This window comes from Dendrobates tinctorius, unplaced genomic scaffold, assembly GCF_039654945.1.
Source record: "Dendrobates tinctorius isolate UK_male_01 unplaced genomic scaffold, ASM3965494v1 ptg000202l, whole genome shotgun sequence".
Lineage (NCBI taxonomy): Eukaryota > Metazoa > Chordata > Amphibia > Anura > Dendrobatidae > Dendrobates > Dendrobates tinctorius.
Window position 1 is genome coordinate 1915420 of NW_027361869.1, and position 22090 is coordinate 1937509.

A 22090-nucleotide genomic window follows, 5' to 3' on the forward strand; every position below is an offset into this window, starting at 1 on the left:
ATTTTTATAATGTCCATAAAAGTATTCAATGAATGAAGCAGAAGTGATCTATGTCATAATAAAACATTGAAAAGTTTATTAAGAGATTTATATTAAAAGACATGGATAAACAATGTCTTGAAACAGGGAATACCTAAAGGGACATAAACATGCAGATTATAATTTCTTAGTAGATGCTGGATAAGAGAAAGGGGGTCCCTAACTCATTAATAATGTGTATTGGATGCGCTTACATGAAAATGGCCCATAAAATCGAAGAGCTTACAGTCAATCACTTTGCAGCTACGTCAGCAGTGTTGTTAGCTCTATAAAAGTCTATATAGAAAAGTACACAAGGGTTTCAGCCAATGTCCCAAAAACCTTTTACAACTATATTGAATTGTAAAATAGAGACGTCTCTAACATGGAGCACAAGGAAACACCATTGGTATCAGAAAACATCTACATGGTTAAATCACAGGTACTAACTAAATCAATGTGTAGGTGTAGAAGGACGCCCGCAGAAAGAGGCTAAACGTAGTGAAACGCGCAACGGGGTAGTGGGACTTTCCCATGTTGGTGGACTGTAAACGCCATTTTATCTAGCGTCACCTTCCCAAGGTAATACCATTTTGATAGCACTATGTCCCTCTCCACGGGGTGGCACAATGATTGTTAACATGCAGTCCTAATGAACAGAATGTACTAATCATGTAGTAATATATGTGTTTGTATATGCACTGACATTGTACTATAACTATTCCTTCTTTACTTACACATTCATTTAGTACCTGTGATTAAACTAAACAGATGTTTTCCGATACCAATGGTGTTTCCTTGTGCTCCAATTGTCAGTCTAATAGTAAGGAAATGTTATATGCCGCACATGCTGTATGTGAGTAGCATACTTTGAAATCACCAGCGTAGGATAGTCATGGCTCTTCATATGTGCCTTCCTCTTTGATTGACACTCTTGGGTCTACGGCACATGCTCAGTTCTGTTTCCCCACTACCAGGGGTATTTAGGGATATCTATGGTAAGTAACACATTGATTATTGCTTATATTGTTAATACTCTGGTTTCTAGATGGCAACGACCCAATGGCTAATTCTGAATACGACCCCCCTATTCTTGTCATTTACCTGATGTCAGCATTGTTGTCAGGGAAGTTCTCTGTGCACGGGATGATGTGTCGTCCCGTACAGATCGAAGGAACATGGTTTTAAATAGGAGCGTGGAAGTACAGGAAATGGTGTGAGTGTAAAAGGATCATTTGCTGGCTGAACAAACAGGCTCTAGTTAGGGCTTAGCACGGATAAGTACAAGAACCTTTCTGCAAACATCTGCTATTACATAAATTGTAACAGCACTGGGGCAGAAGTCAATCTGGATAGACTTTTTCTTTATTAAATATATTATCAATATATGCCAAATGACAAGACATGTAATATATAATGTATATAGCAGCAGTATATAGGCACTGTTCACACTTCTGTTAAGAATTCTCCAGAGATAGAAAAAAAATGTCTTTATGAATATATTATTAAATACCTGTGTCTGGGAGAGTTTGTAGACAGGGTGGATAGCAGTGTGAGCAGCGTCTTCTTACCTCAGCACCCTGGTATCTCCAATATTAGATCAGGCAGACAGGGTGGACAGCAGTGTGAGCAGCATCTTCTTACCTCAGCATCCTGGTATCTCCAGTATTTGATCAGATAAGATACACAGGATGGACAGTAGAGCAAGGGGTTAATACCACTCATTTTCATGCACTAGGGTACAATAGGGAGGTAATAGATCTATTGCTAGTGTTTCTCTACAGCATGTGTATTATACAAATATAACTTTACAGCACGCACATTATGTATATGCTGCATCATGCACATTACATGCACACTCAGCTTTGTTCTATATACAGTGGCATGTAAAAGTTTGGGCACCCTTGGTCAAAATTACTGTTAAAAATTACTGTTATTGTGAACAGTTAAACAAGTTGAAGATGAAATGATCTCTTAAAGGGCTAAAGTTAAAGGTTATATCTGGACTGTATAAAAAAAAAGTACCTAAGCACTAATAGGCAGGTGATTGCAACTTACCTGCCTGTTGTGCACGGCGCCATTCTTACCTGACACAGAGCGGTCACAGTCCACTCCTGCCGGGGATTCAAAAGCCTCTGCTGACATCACGACTACAGAGCGCAAGCTTCTTTTCCACTCCACTCTGTCGACGGGGCGTGACTTCTGTCATCATTCTGATTGACAGACAGATCCCCACCGCCTAACTGAACAGACTGTCAATCAGAATGATTTCAGAAGTCACGCCCAGTCGCATCAGCAGAAGCTCCTGAATCCCTGGCAGGAGAGGTCTGTGACCACTCTGCGCCGTAAAGAATGTTGCCGTGCACAACAGGCAGGTAAGTTGCAGTTACCTGCCTCTTGGTGCTTAGGCAAACTAAGTTTTTCCATAAAGTCCCAGATATACTCTTTAAAGTTGACACATTTGTTTTGTATTTTCGGCAAAGAAAAAATATTTTCATCTTTTACATTTTAAAAATTACAAAAAAGGAAAATGGGCCAATGCAAAAGTTTGGGCACCCTGCATGCTTCGTACCTAGTAGCACCCCTTTTTGAAAGTATCACAGCTCAGCTTGTAAACACTTTTTGTAGCCAGACAAAGAGTCTTTCATTTTTTATTTGAGGGATTATTCTTCCTTGGAAAATGCTTCCAGTTCTGTGAGATTCCTGGGTCTTCTTGCATGCACTGTGATTTTGAGGTCTAGTAGCCACAGATTTTCAATCATGTTAAAATCAGGGGACAGTGAGGGCCATTGTAAAACATTCAGGTTTTGCCTTTTGAGGTTGTCTATTGTGGATTTTGCCGTGTTTAGCATTATCCTTTTGTAGAAGCCATCCTCTTCCTCTTTTCACCTTCAGCTTTTTTACAGATGGGGTTATGTCTGCATGAAGAATCTGTTGAAATTTCATTGAACCCATTCTTCTCTCTACCTGTGTAATGTTCTCCTTGCCATTAGCAGCAACACAACCGAAAAGAATTATTGATCCACCCCCATACATAAGGGTTGGCGAGATGTTCTTTTCCTAAAATTCTGTGCCCTTTTTTCTCCACACATACCTTTGATCATTGTGGCCAAATAGTTCTATTTTAAGTTCATCAGTTCGCAGGACTTGTTTCCAAAATGCATCAAGCTTGTTTAGATTTTTTTTGCATACTTCTAATGCTGAATTTTATGGTGAGGACGCAGGAGAGGTTTTTTTCTGATGACTCTTCCATAAAGGCCATATTTGTGCAGGTGTCTCTGTACCACAACTCCAGTGCTAGATCTTTCTGAAGGTCTTTTACAGTCAAGCGGGAGATCTAATTATCCCCTCTAGCAAACCTACGAGCAGCTCTCACTGAAATTTTGCTTGGGCTTGCAGACATTAACTTGACCTTCACTGCTCCTGTTAATTGCCATTTCTTAATTACATTTCAAACTGAGGAAAGGGAAACGTGAAAATGTTTTGCCATCTTCTTATAGCCTTCTCCTGCTTTGTGGGCTTTCACCATTTTGATTTTCAGAGCGCTAAGCAGCTACTTATAGGAACCCATGGCTGCTGTTTTTGGCACCAGGTTAGATGAGGCTGGGTTTTTATAAAGCTGGAAAATTTGCATCACGTGGCCTTTCCTAATGATGATGGTGAACAAGCCATAACCCTATCAGGCTAATTAAGGTCTGAAACCTTGGTCAAAGGTAACTGAGCACACAAATCTTTAGGCGTGACCAAATCTTTGTATCAATCCATTTTCCTTTTTGTAATTTTTTAAATGTAAAAAATTACAATATATATTTTTTCTCCTAAAATACAAAGGAAATGTGTTATTTTTAGCCCTTTTAGAGATCATTTCACCTTCCCCTTGCTTAACTGTTCACAATAACAGTAATTTTGACCAAGGGTGCCCAAACTTTTACATGCCACTGTATATACACACAAAAGTCTCCTACACAAGCACATCATTATTCTCCTACATACAAACTCCATAGCTCTGCTACATATACACCACAGCTCCTCTACTTATACACATCCCACTGCTCTCCCAGATACAAAGCCCACAGCTCTCCTACATAGCCACACCACAGCTCTCCTACATAGCCACACCACAGCTCTCCTACATACCCACACCACAGCTATCCTACTTATCCACACCACAGATTTCCTACATAGCCACACCACAGATCTCCTACATACCCACACCACAGCTCTCCTGCATAGCCACACCACAGCTCTCCTGCATAGCCACACCACAGCTCTCCTACATACCCACACCACAGCTCTCCTACATAGCCACACCACAGCTCTCCTACATAGCCACACCACAGCTCTCCTGCATAGCCACACCACAGCTCTCCTGCATAGCCACACCACAGCTCTCCTACATACCCACACCACAGCTATCCTACTTATCCACACCACAGATCTCCTACATAGCCACACCACAGATCTCCTACATACCCACACCACAGCTCTTCTGCATAGCCACACCACAGCTCTCCTACATAGCCACACCACAGCTCTCCTACATACCCACACCACAGCTATCCTACTTATCCACACCACAGATCTCCTACATAGCCACACCACAGATCTCCTACATAGCCACACCACAGATCTCCTACATACCCACACCACAGCTCTCCTGCATAGCCACACCACAGCTCTCCTATATACCCACACAGCTATCCTACTTATCCACACCACAGATCTACATAGCCACACCACAGATCTCCTACATACCCACACCACAGCTATCCTACTTAGCCACACCACAGCTCTCCTACATACCCACACCACTACTATCCTACTTAGCCACACCACAGATCTCCTACATAGCCACACCACAGCTATCCTACTTAGCCACACCACAGATCTCCTACATAGCCACACCACAGATCTCCTACACAGACACACCACAAAGTTCTCCTACACAGGCACACCACAGCTCTCCTACATACAGCTCTGCAATATAGACACACACACATGCTTATGATACATACAGAAAGATTAGTAGACTGTCATTTTTCTCGTGAGCCTTTCTTGAAAAGTATAATATTACAGGTTATATACACTAGTTTCCTTGATATTGCGTTGATCTAGGGCGCTAGTCTGATTACCGTATGTGGAGTCGGGAAGGAATTTTTTTCCCCAATGTGAAGCTTACTGTTTGCCACATGGGTTTTTTTTTGCCTTCCTCTGGATCAACATGTTAGGGCCGGTTAGGATAGGATATGGGTTGAACTAGATAAACTTAAAGTCTTCCTTCAACCTTAAAAACTATGTTACTATGCTACATCCTGTTTCTTGCCAAACAATTAAAGCAAGCTTGAACATACTTTACACTGTGTTCCAAATTATTATGCAAAAAATATTTCCTCCTATTTTCTCTAAATTACCTATATGAATTGCAGTCATTGTTATTTTCCAGTCATCTAATATTCTAGTGTAATTGCAATGTTTTTTGAACAAACTGCCTATGAAAACAGTATATTTTTAAAAATAAGAAACACTCAAAATGCATGTTCCAAATTATTAGGCACAGCAGAGTTTTCAACCTTTTTATTTTGAACAAAAAAATGGTGAATTGTGAAATTATAAGCATTATCAGCTTATTACAAAATGAAATCAAACAGTTTTCAAGTCAAAACTTTCTTCTCGGTGATGTTACATTTGCACATAGGACCCCTTGTTGGAAAGAAGCTTCTGAACTCTCTCGTCCATTGAATGTCAGTTTTTGGATGGTTTGTGCATCAATTGTTTTACATGTGGACAGAATACCCTCCCAGAGCTGTTGCTTAGATGTGAACTGCCTCCCGCCATCATAGACACTCCTTTTGATGATGCTCCAGAGGTTCTCAATGGGGTTGAGGTCAGGGGAAGATGGTGGCCACACCATAAGTTTGTCCTCTTTTATGCCCATAGCAGCCAGAGATGCAGATGTGTTATTTGCAGCAAGAGACGGTGCATTATCAGCATGAAAATGATCTTGCTGCGGAAAGCACGGTTCTTCCTCTTGAACCATGGCAGGAAGTGCTGTTTTAGAAACTCCACATAGATTATGGAGTTCATCTTTACCCCTTCAGGGATCCTAAAGGGGCCGACAATCTCTCTCCCCATGATTCCAGCCCAAAACATTACTCCACCTCCTTCTTGTTGGCGCCTTAGCCGTGTTTTCATGGGGTGTCCATCAACCAGCCATCCTCCACTCCATCCATCTGGACCATCGAGCGTTGCACAGCACTCATCGGTGAACAGAACAGTTTGGAAGTCAGTCTTCATGTATCGTTTGGCCCACTGGAGCCGTTTCTGCTTGTGTGCAGTGGATAGAGGTGGTCGACAGGATGGCTTACGCACAGCTACAAACCTCTGAAGGACCCTGCATCTTGTTGTTCGGGGGACGTTGGAGGCACCAGCAGCTTCAAAAACTTGTCTGCTGCTATGACAAGGCATTTTTGAAGCTGCTCTTTTAACCGGACGCAATTGCCTGTTGGAAAGTGTCCTCAATTTTTCCTTATCAGCACGCACACGTGTGTGCTGGGAATCAGCTACATACTTCTTGATTGTGCGATGATCACGATGAAGTGTCTTGGCAATGTTGATTGTAGTCATGCCTTGACCTAAATACTCCACAATTTGTTGCTTCTCAGCAGCCGACACATCCTTTTTCTTTCCCATTTTGGCAAAAAATGTAGGCTGCTTAATAATGTGGAACAGCCTTCTTAAGTAGTCTTGCCTTTATTTGGACACACCTGCCACACTAATTTGCACAGGTATCTGCAATTGCTTTCAGTGATATAAACAGCCCTGACACACATCAAAAAAATTCTAACCTTATCACTCCTAAACTCTTTTTGCATAATAATTTGGAACACAGTTTAATTTGACGAATCACCATTTTGCTCACTCATCTTGCAATCTGTTTTACACCACCCAATTATTGGAAAATGTAAATTGACCTTTGGTTTCACTGTAGGGCACATCATCATTACACATGTGACATGTTATCAGTAATATAAACTGCTCAAAAAAATAAAGGGAACACAAAGAACAGAATATAACTCCAAGTAAATCAAACTTCTGTGAAATCCAACTGTCCACTTAGGAAGCAACACTGATTGACAATCAATTTCACATGCTGTTGTGCAAGGGACAACAGATGGAAATTATTGGCAATTATCAAGACACCCTCAATAAAGGAGTGGTTCTGCAGGTGGGGACCACAGACCACATCCCAGTACCAACGCTTTCTGGCTGATGTTTTGGTCACTTTTGAATGTTGGTTGTGCTTTCACACTCGAGGTAGCATGAGACGGACTCTACAACCCACACAAGTGGCTCCGGGTAGTGCAGCTCATCCAGGATGGCACATCGATGCGAGATGTGGCAAGAAGGTTTGCTGTGTCTGACAGTGTAGTGTCAAGAGGCTGGAGGTGCTACCAGGAAACAGGCCAGTACACCAGGAGACGTGGAGGGGGCCGTAGGAGGGCAACAACCCAGCAGCAGGACCGCTACCTCCGCCTTTGTGCAAGGAGGAGCACTGCCAGAGTCCTGCAAAATGACCTCCAGCAGGCCACTAATGTGCATGTGTCTGCACAAACGGTTAGAAACCGACTCCATGAGGATGGTCTGAGTGCCCAACGTCCACAAATGGGGGTTGGCTCACAGCCCAACACTGTGCAGGATGATTGGCATTTGCCAGAGAACACAGTGTTTGGCAGATTTGACATTGACGCCCTGTGCTCTTCACAGTTGAGAGCAGGTTCACATTGAGCACATGTGAGAGACATGACAGAGTCTGGAGACACCGCGGAGAATGTTCGGCTGCCTGCAACATCCTCCAGCATGACTGGTTTGGCAGTGGGTTAGTAATGGTGTGAGGAGGCATGTCTTTGAAGGGCACCACAGCCCTCCATGTACTAGCCAGAGGTACCCTGGCTGCATTAGGTACCAGGATGAGATCCTCAGACCCATTTTGAAACCACATGTAGGTCCACTGGGCTCTGGCTTCCTTCTGATGCATGACAATGCTAAACCTCATGTGGCTCATGATGAATGCATTGATGCTATGGACTGGCCTGCCCTTACCCCAGACCAGAATCCAATCGAGCACATCTGGAACATCATGACTCGTTCCATCCCCCATCGACACTGCGCACCACAGACTGTCCAGGAGTTGTCTGTTGCTTTAATCCATGTCTGGGAGGAGATTCCTCAGGAGAACATCCGCTGCCTCATCTGGACCATGCCCAGGCATTGAAAGGAGGTCGTACAGGCGTATGGAGGCCACACACACTACTGAGCATCATTTCCTTGTCTTGAAGCATATCCACTGTAGTTGGATCAGCCTGTAATTTGATTTTCCACTTTGATTTTGAGTATCATTCCAAATCCAGACCTCCATGGAATATTAATTTTGATTTACATTGATCATTTTTATGTTTTATCATTCTCAATGCATTCCACTATGTAATGAATAAAGAATTATAACTGGAATATTTCATTCAGTGACATCTAGGATGTGGTATTTTAGTGTTCCCTTTATTTTTTTGAGCAGTGTATATTTGTGAGTCATTTCATGCAAAATACAACTCGATAAGGGGTTGTTTCTGATGGTCTTTTGAAGCCTATTGTTGTTTCCAAGCCCGGGCCATCCGTGATATCCTCTAGACCTTGGTGTGGACCAGTTGGACCCTAATAAGCACAATCTAATGTGATGGAGGATACTGCAGATTTCACAGCAGATACATTATATGGGAGCATTTCCTAAAGTAAGAAGAGGATGTAGGACAAGCAGCACACGCTTTCTTTTAAGGCATTTGTGCCTTCATACACACAGTGCCTACTCCTTGTTATTGTCCTTTTACCAGCACCCTATATAAGATTAGATTATTTTTGCATATACATTGCTCTCATTTGACGTAGGAAATTTTGTTAGCATCGTTTTCCCAGACAGTCGTAGTATCGCTTGGCATAAGAATTTTGGAAGATGTATAGACGGGCATCACCCTAGAGGGGGAATGGATGGAGACACCTTACACTACGCAGCGCAGCATGCTCAGTTTACCTTCACCATGCCAAAGTCATTTCACTGAGGCACGTACCCGGCCACTGTGCTCTATTTAGGTCCTCGGCTAGCTTTCACCTTCCCCCATACACCAGTGCAGGGAGCGCACACACGTTGCACATTTGAAATTAACTCATGTTTCAGGATTTTAATCCCACCATCATCAGTTGCCTGGATGGACAGAATTGAAATATCTGCCTGTAGTATCACCTGTCGCTGCTTTTCCCGATGGTCACTAATCCTTGTGCACAGGGTTAAGCCATGAGAACTGAGGCTGCAAATTTTTTCTGATCTGTCTGTATCTGGGGATTTAACCCAGTCAATCCCCGAAGCCCCTTAACAGCTCCTGAGGCGCCATTCCTTCTGCAGCGTCTGAGCACATATTTCGGCACAGGGTTTTGAACAGCAGGAGAGGCAAACACATTTACTATACGCGGCCTCCATTGGCTGGAGTCTGGTCTGACCCTAACAAGCAACAAACTACCAGTCCTAGTAGCGGCAAAGACAGTCCTATCTTGGAGGAGAAAATCCAGAATGGTTCAGCGTAAGGTCAAGCTAGTGAAAGTGTTGATATTGGATAAAGGGTCCATATTGTTTCTGGAACTCTTCCGCATTAGGTTCAATCAGTATTGGAGCTGTTTTCGTCTTTCTATGTATATTTATACTTGTACAGTCTAATGTGGTGAATCAAGAGCTAAATAACCATATATTCTGGCTTTAAGAAGACATACCGGCAGATTTGCTAATCCTATGTAGACTTAGACTAGACCAGGGGTCTCAAACTCAGCAGAGTAAATGGGCCGCACATAAAAAAAAATTTGAGCTTGGGGGCCGCATTCCTTTCAAACTTAATACACCCCACACACGCGCGGCTCCGTACACCTCGTACACACGCGGCTCCGCTCCATACGCCTCGTACAAACAGGGCTCCATACACCTCGTACACACACGGCTCTGCTCCATACACCTCGTACACACATGGCTCTGTACACCTCGTACACACAGGGCTCCGCTCCGTACACCTCATACACACAGGGCTCCATACACCTCTTACACACGCGGCTCCGCTCCATACGCCTCGTACAAACAGGGCCCAATACACCTCGTACACACACGGCTCTGCTCCATACACCTTGTACACACAGGGCTCCGTACACCTCGTACACACACGGCTCCGCTCCATACACCTCGTACACACAGGGCTCCGTACACCTCGTACACACACGGCTCCGCTCCATACACCTCGTACACACAGGGCTCCGTACACCTCGTACACACACGGCTCTGCTCCATACACCTTGTACACACAGGGCTCCGTACACCTCGTACACACACGGCTCCGCTCCATACACCTCGTACACACAGGGCTCCGTACACCTCGTACACACACGGCTCCGCTTCATACACCTCGTACACACAGGGCTCCATACACCTCGTACACACGCGGCTCCACTCCGTACGCCTCGTACAAACAGGGCCCAATACACCTCGTACACACACGGCTCTGCTCCGTACACCTCGTACACACACGGCTCCGCTCCATACACCTCGTACACTCACGGCTCCGCTCCATACACCTCGTACACACAGGGCTCCGTACACCTCGTACACACACGGCTCCGCTCCATACACCTCGTACACACACGGCTTCGCTTCATACACCTTTTATAGGGCTCCGCTCCGTACACCTCATACACACAGGGCTCCGTACACCTCGTACACACACGGCTCCACTCCGTACACCTCGTACACACAGGGCTCCGTACACCTCGTACACACACGGCTCCGCTCCATACACCTCGTACACACACGGCTTCGCTTCATACACCTTTTATAGGGCTCCGCTCCGTACACCTCATACACACAGGGCTCCGTACACCTCGTACACACACGGCTCCACTCCGTACACCTCGTACACACAGGGCTCCGCTCCGTACAGCTCGTACACACAGGGCTCCGCTCCGTACACCTCGTACACACAGGGCTCCGCTCCGTACACCTCGTACACACAGGGCTCCGCTCCGTACACCTCGTACACACAGGGCTCCGCTCCGTACACCTCGAACACACAGGGCTCTGCTCCATCCACCCTGTAAACCCCTCCTGACCCCACGCATAAACTTACCTTCATCCAGTACTATGACAACCAGCACACAGACAGCAGCGTCCGTCCTGCACACACTGAGGCCCCTGATCATGTGACCCCTGACTTTTCCCCCTCCTGTGACCTCATCACAGGTCCTGTGCAGTTTGTGCACACAGAAAAGCCAATGCCATCGCCACTCCTGAATGCGTGCCTTCCTCCTGCCTCAGGGAGTGAGACATGTGGTACACCGCGGGCCGCAGATGCCTGCCCATGCGGCCCGCGGGCCGCGTGTTTGAGACCCCTGGACTAGACAGTCTAAAAGTGAACCACAGTGGTGATAAATTGGGTGCATCTTTAGACACACTCCAGGTCAGATTTTTTTCAACACTTTTTTTTTGTTCCAAAATTTTGGCACCTGTTAAGCCACCCCCCATTTCCCACCCTTGAGGTCTCCCACTTTTTTTTTTTTTTAGGTCTAAAAGTAGATGCACCAAAATGCACCAGCATTAACCAATTTCTGCTAGATGGGTTCTGGCAATAAACAAATCAATTAGAATTCTCTGTGATCAGCTATAATCAGTATGGAAACCTGGAAGCAATTGCTCAGTTTCCCTGCAGCGCCTCTACAGGGTAAATGGAGCATTACATACTTAGTGGAATCAATAGGCTGTAGGGTCCTCCATTGTCAGAAACGTTCTTTTTAGCTTTCCATTCAACTAAATAATGGATATCCTGAACAGGGAGATCCCCGCCTACTCATTGTAAATCACTAAGGCCTGTTTCAGACATCAGTTTTTTCTGTCAGTCTAAATCCGCCAAAATAGCAGAAAACGGATCCGCAGGCGGACTGACAGAAACGGGGGTCAGCGGATCCGCCGATGGTAAAAAATTTAAAGGAACCGCGCCTGGGAAAAAAGCAAAAAAATAAAAAATTAATACCGCCGGATGTAGTGGTATCCGGAAGAGCATGGTGTGAGAGATGTGGCTGGAAATCGGGCGACGGCGAGAGAGAGAGACTTTCATCCAGCAGCCAGACAGAATTGCGGGTTAAACCTGTACACAAACACAAAATAGCGGATCCGGAGGCAGAAAAAACGTTGCAGGGTCCGTCCGGTCAGGTCAGCGGACGCCAAAATATTGGTGGATCTGCAGACATGCGGATGCTACGGACGGCCATCAGTCAAAATCCGCCAATAATGAAAGTGAATGGGGAAAAAAACGGATCCGCCAAGAAAAATGGCGGATCCGTTTTTTTTCCAAAACGGCGGATTTTGACTGATGGTGACAAACGGGTGTGAAACAGGCCTAATACAGTACTAAATAATGAGTTTTATAAACAAGAGCATCTGAAGGAGACCAGATAATCACTGTATAGCTGAGCAATGGCCCACATGTTCTCTAACCATAAATGAGCAACGATTGACTTTGATTGTTCCTGTTACAAGCGCTGGCACAAACTTATGAGGTCAAGATGATTGCTAATAAGTTTTAGGCTGTGTGCCCACGATACATTTTTGTAAGCGTTTCCGCAGCGTTTGAGCCGGCTCAGACGCTGCAGAAATGCTTAAAAGATGCATCAAATTAATTAGCATGCGTTTTTGGCTTTTTGTGCCAATGCATGCGTTTTTAACCGCTCAGGAATCGCTTAGCGGCTAAAAACGCAGCATGCTCATTAATTCCCGCATTGCTGAGCGTTTTTAGCCTTCCCCAATGATCCCAGAAATCGTGTGTCAAAAAACGCGTCAAAAACGCGCAAAAAACGCGCGGAAAAAGACGCGCGATTTCTGGGAAGGGGATCCTTTTCCTGAGCGTTTAAAAACGCTACCGTGGGCACATAGCCTTACCCTGTACCCCACACTTCATGCATGTTGTCGACAGCACATGCCCAATTTACACATGTGCTGCCGACATCACTTATTTCATGGCACACATCAAGTAGCCAAAGAACAAGGTTGGTAATCGAAGGGCGGCCCGATCTATGTTTGACCTTGGCCTTCATAGGCTTTACGTAGTTTTGCCGTGACCTTGTGTTTTTGGCTGTAAGGTTTAATCTGATTGTTGTATCCTACGTAGGGAAGAATGGGAATGGCTCCAGACTTTGACCAACGTGGACGAACCAATGAACAACGAGCAAGACTCAGAAAGCAGCCAAAATCTATTGCTACAAGAACTTCGGATGGCTGTGAAAGATCTAATGAGTCAAGTCAACATTCCCCTTCAAGAGGTAGCCGTCCTCAGCAAAGTCGATAACTGTGTGATAAAGGAGAGTGCAATGTATCCTCACCCTTCTTAGTGCTACCAATACAACGTGGCACACTACTGTCAATGAATTTCTTCTGGAGAAGTGTTATGGTCAGGACACAACTGTCAAGGAAGCCGCCTCATTTCTCATCGTACTCTGTTCACAGGCTAAAGATTTCCGGCTATACAGTCAAGAAGTGCTGGAGTTCGGGGGTCAGGTGTCTCTGCTGTTGTTGCTTCCTCCGTCTGATGATGTTTGCACAGCCCCGGGCCAGAACAATCCATATACCCCTTACTCAGGATTCCTCACACTGCCCCTGCAAATATTTGAGCTGGGTAAGAGTCTTAACCTCACTGTCCATCCCACTTATTCCCTGTGTCTTAGCCAATAATAGGCTATAGTACCATCACCGAGCCAGTGTTAGTCCAATTTGGCCATCAGTGGTTTAGTCAGTAAATGACGATGGTGAAAGCATCCAGAGCACAAAAGGTTCATGCTATTACAGGAAGATGACAACGTTTCAACTCCAACAGATGGGTCTTCATCAAGCCATAACAGCAGCAATGCGTAAACCACATATTTAACCTCCAAATCACCAATTTAACCAATTGCCTAATAATATACATGTAAACAAATCCTATATACTCATTGTCACGATGTGAAGGACGTACGTCAAATAAAGACGCGACCGATTGTTTCTCGGAGCACAATGGTCATCGATGTCTCCCCGACTACATGCAACATGTACAGCGCATGTCACACAATGAACTAATAACAGATGGCACAGAGGCGGTATTACACATTAACCTTATTATTCACAAGTTTGGTATTTATTTTTTATTTTCTGTGTGTTTCATTGTAGTAAACGTGACGCGAGTTCTTTGTATCAGGTACTTGTGATCACACTGGGATAAGAGCTGTAAGGCATTATTAATTGGGAACCTGCCAGTCCCTCGTGTCTTCCCAGGAAATGTGGGATAGAAACAAAAACATTCATGAAACCCACATTCCCATCAGGGGGCTCCACATCACGTCACCCTTAATTAAAAAACAAACAAACACAACTGCCGACTCCGAGTAGTTTTACTTGCTAAAAGAAAGAAAATTATTTCTAAATAAAAAAAAATTGTGGGGCGATCACAGCATGTGACAATAACAAACATGTGGAAAACATCCTAGGGCAGCTCTGCTTTTACTCCTCTATTAATTGTATCTTGTAATGAACTGGGCTCACTTTTCCTTTTATTTTTGCAGTTCACTTTTTCACTTATGATCGGGATTTCATCAGTCAGTATTGTCAGTTATCAGCCCTGTTGGAATTGGAGTCTCTCCTATCACAGCAGAGTCTCCGGGAAGCCTTCTCCGACACTGAGCTTACAACTGCAAAGCAGCAACATCAGCAAGTTCAGGACTTTATCCAGGTAACGGACACCAACCATGAAAAATGGAAAACTCCTTGTCTAGGGCCACATAATTGCAGTGACTCTCCTTGTTCAAGGCCATGGGTCACATACGGTACCAGGAGTATCACTCCTTGTCCATTATCATAGGCCATAGACCTAAATACACACTGCTTACCAGTGCCATGGATTAGATACTTGCAAGGTCACATACCTGCAGTATCTCTCACTGTCCTGTTCTAAGGTCACATACCTGCAGTATCTCTAACTGTCCTGTTCTAAGGTCACATACCTGCAATATCGCTCACTGTCCTGTTCTAAGGTCACATACCTGCAGTACCTATCACTGCCCTGTTCTACGGTCACATACCTGCAGTATCTCTCTCGGTCCTGTTCTACGGTCACATACCTGCAGTATCTCTCACTGTCCCGGTTTAAGGTCACATACCTGCAGTATCTCTCACTGTCCTGTTCTACGGTCACATACCTGCAGTATCTCTCTCGGTCCTGTTCTACGGTCACATACCTGCAGTATCTCTCACTGTCCTGTTCCATGGTCACATACCTGCAGTATCTCTCACTGTCCTGTTCTACAGTCACATACCTGCAGTATCTCTCTCGGTCCTGTTCTACAGTCACATACCTGCAGTATCTCTCTCGGTCCTGTTCTACGGTCACATACCGGCAGTATCTCTCACTGTCCTGTTCCATGGTCACATACCTGCAGTATCTCTCACTGTCCTGTTCTACAGTCACATACCTGCAGTATCTCTCTCGGTCCTGTTCTACAGTCACATACCTGCAGTATCTCTCTCGGTCCTGTTCTACGGTCATATACCGGCAGTATCTCTCACTGTCCCGGTTTAAGGTCACATACCTGCAGTATCTCTCCCTGTCCTGTTTCACGGTCACATACCTGCTGTATCTCTCTCGGTCCTGTTCTACGGTCACATGTCTGCAGTATCTCTCACTGTCCCGGTTTAAGGTCACATACCTGCAGTATCTCTCACTGACCTGTTTCACGGTCACATACCTGCAGTATCTCTCACTGACCTGTTTCACGGTCACATACCTGCAGTATCTCTCACTGTCCTGTTTCACGGTCACATACCTGCAGTATCTTTACCTGTCCTGTTTCACGGTCACATACCTGCAGTATCTATCACTGTCCTGTTTCATGGTCACATACCTGCAGTATCTCTCACTGTCCCGGTTTAAGGTCACATACCTGCAGTATCTATCACTGTCCTGTTTCACGGTCACATACCTGCAGTATCTCTCACTGTCCTGTTTCACGGTCACATACCTGCAGTATCTCTCACTGTCCTGTTTCACGGTCACATACCTGCAGTATCTCTACCTGTCCTGTTTCATGGTCACATACCTGCAGTGTCTCTCACTGTCATGTTCTACGGTCACATACCTGGAGTATCTCTCACTGTCCTGTTCCATGGTCACATACCTGCAGTGTCTCTCACTGTCATGTTCTACGGTTACATAACTGGAGTATCTCTCACTGTCCTGTTTCATGGTCACATACCTGCAGTATCTCCCACTGTCCTGTTCTACGGTAACATACCTGCAGTATCTCTCACTGTCCTGTTCCATGGTCACATACCTGGAGTATCTCTCACTGTCCTGTTTCATGGTCACATACCTGGAGTATCTCTCACTGTCCTGTTTCATGGTCACATACCTGCAGTATCTCCCACTGTCCTGTTTCATGGTCACATACCTGCAGTATCTCTCACTGTCCTGTTCCATGGTCACATACCTGCAGTCTCTCTCACTGTCCTGTTCCATGGTCACATACCTGCAGTCTCTCTCACTGTCCTGTTCCATGGTCACATACCTGCAGTGTCTATCACTGTCCTGTTTCATGGTCACATACCTCCAGTATCTCTCACTACTGTCCTGTTTCACGGTCACATACCTGCAGTATCTCTCACTGACGTGTTCCATGGTCACATACCTGCAGTCTCTCTCACTGTCCTGTTCCATGGTCACATACCTGCAGTCTCTCTCACTGTCCTGTTCCATGGTCACATACCTGCAGTATCTCTCACTGACCTGTTCTATAGTCACATACCTGCAGTCTCTCTCACTGTCCTGTTCCATGGTCACATACCTGCAGTCTCTCTCACTGTCCTGTTCTATGGTCACATACCTGCAGTATCTCTCTCTGTCCTGTTCCATGGTCACATACCTGCAGTCTCTCTCACTGTCCTGTTCTATGGTCACATACCTGCAGTCTCTCTCACTGTCCTGTTCCATGGTCACATACCTGCAGTATCTCTCACTGTCCTGTTCCATGGTCACATACCTGCAGTCTCTCTCACTGTCCTGTTCTATGGTCACATACCTGCAGTCTCTCTCACTGTCCTGTTCCATGGTCACATACCTGCAGTATCTCTCACTGACCTGTTCTATAGTCACATACCTGCAGTCTCTCTCACTGTCCTGTTCCATGGTCACATACCTGCAGTCTCTCTCACTGTCCTGTTCTATGGTCACATACCTGCAGTATCTCTCTCTGTCCTGTTCCATGGTCACATACCTGCAGTCTCTCTCACTGTCCTGTTCTATGGTCACATACCTGCAGTCTCTCTCACTGTCCTGTTCCATAGTCACATACCTGCAGTATCTCTCACTGTCCTGTTCCATGGTCACATACCTGCAGTCTCTCTCACTGTCCTGTTCCATAGTCACATACCTGCAGTATCTCTCACTGTCCTGTTCCATGGTCACATACCTGCAGTATCTCTCTCTGTCCTGTTCCATGGTCACATACCTGCAGTATCTCTCTGTCCTGTTCCACGGTCACATACCTGCAGTATCTCACACTGTCCTGTTCCATGGTCACATACCTGCAGTATCTCTCACTGTCCTGTTCCACGGTCACATACCTGCAGTATCTCTCACTGTCCTGTTCCACGGTCACATACCTGCAGTATCTCTCTGTCCTGTTCCATGGTCACATACCTGCAGTATCTCTCACTGTCCTGTTCCATGGTCACATACCTGCAGTATCTCTCTGTCCTGTTCCATGGTCACATACCTGCAGTCTCTCTCACTGTCCTGTTCCATGGTCACATACCTGCAGTATCTCTCACTGTCCTGTTCCATGGTCACATACCTGCAGTATCTCTCTGTCCTGTTCCATGGTCACATACCTGCAGTATCTCTCTGTCCTGTTCCACGGTCACATACCTGCAGTATCTCTCTGTCCTGTTCCATGGTCACATACCTGCAGTATCTCTCACTGTCCTGTTCCATGGTCACATACCTGCAGTATCTCTCTGTCCTGTTCCATGGTCACATACCTGCAGTCTCTCTCACTGTCCTGTTCCATGGTCACATACCTGCAGTATCTCTCACTGTCCTGTTCCATGGTCACATACCTGCAGTATCTCTCTGTCCTGTTCCATGGTCACATACCTGCAGTATCTCTCACTGTTCTGTTCCACGGTCACATACCTGCAGTATCTCTCACTGTCCTGTTCCACGGTCACATACCTGCAGTATCTCACACTGTCCTGTTCCATGGTCACATACCTGCAGTATCTCTCACTGTCCTGTTCCACGGTCACATACCTGCAGTATCTAACTGTCCTGTTCCACGGTCACATACCTGCAGTATCTCTCTGTCCTGTTCCATGGTCACATACCTGCAGTATCTCTCCCTATTCAACCAAATGCACTGTCAACTTATAAAGCAAAATAAAATAAAGTTAAGCAGCATCACTTCGTGTCATTAGCTGGTGCTTTTTTTGATGCAAATCTGGCTGACTTCTGCGATAAAAATGTAAAAACTACCCAGACCAACATGGCTGTTACAGTTGTACACAAGAAATGCATTTTCACAGAACTGACGTTTAATTTCACGTAATCAAAAACACAAAGTGGCTGCAGTCAGACTTGCTTGGCAGAAAATGCCATACAAATACCAGTGCATATTATGAAGCGCCAGCAAAATCCCACACGTCCTTTCAATCGATCATTCACACAATATTTTCACACAACCATCAGCCAAAAAATAGAAAAAAAAAATCATTTCAGCTCATTTCTTTCTAACATATATAAGCAGCAGAAGGATGATTCATGGCGGCATAACTACGTCATTTGGGCTCTGTGAGGCGCCATTATTTGGCCATGGTAGCATGTGTGAATTGTATAGGATTGTAGTTAGGGCACAGCTGTATCTGAGCTTCGTATGGCATAGTTATTTGTGTGTGGTAGTAATCAGCGTCTGTATAGCGGTATTATTCGGGCACTGTATGCGGTTTTTATTTGCATTTTTTATGGTCGTTTCTAGATGTACAATTCTTCACTTTTAGCAGTTGCTGAAATGTTCACCCTTCCTCTCCTTCCAAAAAAAGGACAGGGACCCACTCCTACAGATTCCAAACTGGCCCCGATAGCATTTTTCCAAAATATGTCTAAAAGCAGAAGTGGCTGTCCTCTGAGAACTATTCCTCTAGACCCCCATACTCGTACACACTCCGTTCAGCTGAGTGTACATGTGTTCTCAATAGGGATTGGATAGTAAGACACTGCCAGACACATCTATTGGTGGCTTATGATCAGCATGTTGAATTCCGACATGCCCAACCTTTTTATTCCCCAAACATCTGCAGTCGTAGAAGACTCTGTAAACCCCATACACATTAGATGATAAAATCCTGTTGATCTACATGCCGCATAAAGAGAAAGCAGTGCAGAAACATAGCAAATGATATTAACACCTAGAGGTGTATTGAGATATTTTATGTATTTGTGTTATTTCCATTTTTTCTTTTTGTTATATATATATTTTTTTCATCTCCTGTTGTTATCCTTCCTGTTATTACTTGATCTGTCATTATGAGACAAACAGACTCCGGAATAAGCAAATATATACCACGCTTAATTATGGAAATACCAAATAATGGACGTGAGCTCATTCCCCCCGGGATCAATGTCTACTTTAGCTTACGGTAGACAACATTTCATTTTGTCTGGCAGGAACGCATGTAAAGTACAGGTATGAATTAAGCCAAGGGCAGCTCTAAATCAACAAGTCTAATGACGAGGACGCATAAAGTTTAATTGTAGGGGAAGGGTTGCCTGATAAATCCGAGATCTCATTCATTCTTGGCTTCGAACTTGAATCTTGACAGTTCCTCCCATTACCACTTATGAAGCCTTTCTGTAAACATGGCCATTACACTGTGTGTAATGGGGGGTTGGACGGAGCCATTGGCATTCCTATAGATTGCATATTGTTTTGGTGTCTGGGTCAGGCAGTATTAGCTTTTAACCATTCGGCTGCCCACAGGTGCCATGAGTTCTAAGATGATCATTTTACAAGCCGCATAGGACACTGGTCGTATTACTAACGTCCTCTGTGTTTTCGTTAATGATTATTACTTAGTAGAAGCCAGCGGTGTTTTTTTGCCCACGCTTCCAAATAGCACTTCTGTGGCCCTGCTGGAAAGGAATAGCAAAGCAATCCCCCTATGAGTAAGACAAGTTTGCTGGCACGGAGCGGGTATGCGGGAGGAGATTTAATACATGCTTTGATAACTGTATAAGTGTATGGCTGCACCAGCCAACAGGATAAAGACTGGGAGACCTTTTCACCACTAATACAGACCTGGCCTTGCCAAGTCCCACAGAGGAAGTCGGGGAGATACGCTATGTATGAAGACGTGTGTACTGATTCTGCTTGGAGCAGACGTCTCCGTGCCATTTATTTATCATGGCAGTCTGTTCTTTGGCTAATGGGGCTATTGGTTGGGAGGCAATTGTAGGAGTCGTCTGGTCTGACCAGGCCGTGCTCCTGCAGAGTTGAGTCTGCAGCTTTTATTCTTATGCTTTTTTTTTTGTTTCTCATTTGATATCTTGAGTTACCAAAAAAATGCACTTTTTCCCCAATTAGGTTTGGAAAACCGAAAAATTTAGCATTTGTTTTGTTTTGCAAACTATTGCGAGCAGATTATTGTTTTGATGGGGTCAATGTCTCAGCCTGTTGTGCGGCACAGTCTGAAAATCTTTCCAGTCTTAATGTTTTATTCCCTACTCTTCTCCTTGCTGGTTGTGTACTGGAAATGTCCATAGTGGACAAAGCATTAAAGACCACCAGATATTAACCAGGCTATTTCAGAAAGTCCGGTCGACCATGTCATGTGTACGGGGGTCTCCCGACTCTCACCCAACTGATGATCCGGAAGTTGGAATTTCAATGCCTGATCCTTTTGTTTTCAGTGAAGAGAATCAGCAGGCAGAGGTTTCTGGCAGCAGCTTTTATCACTCTCTCCCTCTCGGCCAAGTTGAGAATTCCCATGTATAGGGGAGTCGGGAGAGAAGGCGGTCTGTTTAACGATCATCCGACTGATACCTCTTATGTATGGACACCCTTAACAAAAGGGCCTATGAAAAATACGCTGATCAGAGGGTGATTTACTGCTGGAACTTTCTAAGATCAACAGCGGAAACCTGGTATCGAGTGTTTGATTTCAATTTCACAGTATAACGCTTCATTTTTCCCTGTGGTGTCTCTGCAGGGAAATCAATAGGACGTTGGTATAATGCATCAATCTAATGAGCCATTCAGAGAGAGTGTGAGATAGTCTTTGCAGCCATTCAACATTACATAAAAGTCATGTGATGGTTGAGCAGCCATTGGACGGACAATCGTCTGGAGCGGTTGTTACACCATTCTCATTTTAGTCCATATTGTCCGTCACCGTCATTCAACCCAGCCATCCCGTATTCACTAACACTGAGTGAAGGAGGATTGATCTTACTGGGGATATTTTTTCTAATAAAGTTAGTCTGCATAAAGTTCTTTCTTTTCACAAAAGATCTTTCATCCATGAACTATTGGTTAAAAAATGTAAACGTGTGATTGATTGGTGTTTAATTTCATCCATTAAACAATAATTTGGGTTAAATTAATTAATTTTCATAAACTAAAGTCTAATTGATCTTTCCTCAATTTATTCAAAGTCTTGTAGGCAAGTAATACTCAATTTTTGATCCTTACAGCAAATGGAAGAGATCTGGAGGGAGATGCGATGGATGATGGATGCCCTACAACATGCTAGGTACAAACAACCATCATGTGCTGTACCCCTCACCTGGTTCCTCAATGGTTCTGGAGAAATATTCTTCAAGGAGAAATCTCAGTCTACTTCATCTCACCTGGACTATTTTCCATCTCCGACTCCCTCTCCTGAAACTAATCGAAAGCTCAACACAGGTCAGTAGGAACTTTTCTATAC

General features: G+C 44.7%; 1 protein-coding gene across 8 annotated transcripts in view; it reads left to right on the forward strand.

Moving 5' to 3' along the window:
- LOC141057065 (ankyrin repeat and fibronectin type-III domain-containing protein 1-like) overlaps positions 1-22090 on the forward strand; it is a 314853-nt gene that overhangs the window by 286774 nt on the left and 5989 nt on the right. For all 8 annotated transcript variants that reach the window (XM_073553577.1, XM_073553576.1, XM_073553579.1 and 5 more), the window contains 4 exons: positions 13257-13407; positions 13592-13760; positions 14680-14846; positions 21855-22068. In XM_073553577.1, the coding sequence (XP_073409678.1) occupies positions 13257-13407; positions 13592-13760; positions 14680-14846; positions 21855-22068 (701 nt within the window). The remainder of the gene's footprint in view (positions 1-13256; positions 13408-13591; positions 13761-14679; positions 14847-21854; positions 22069-22090) is intronic.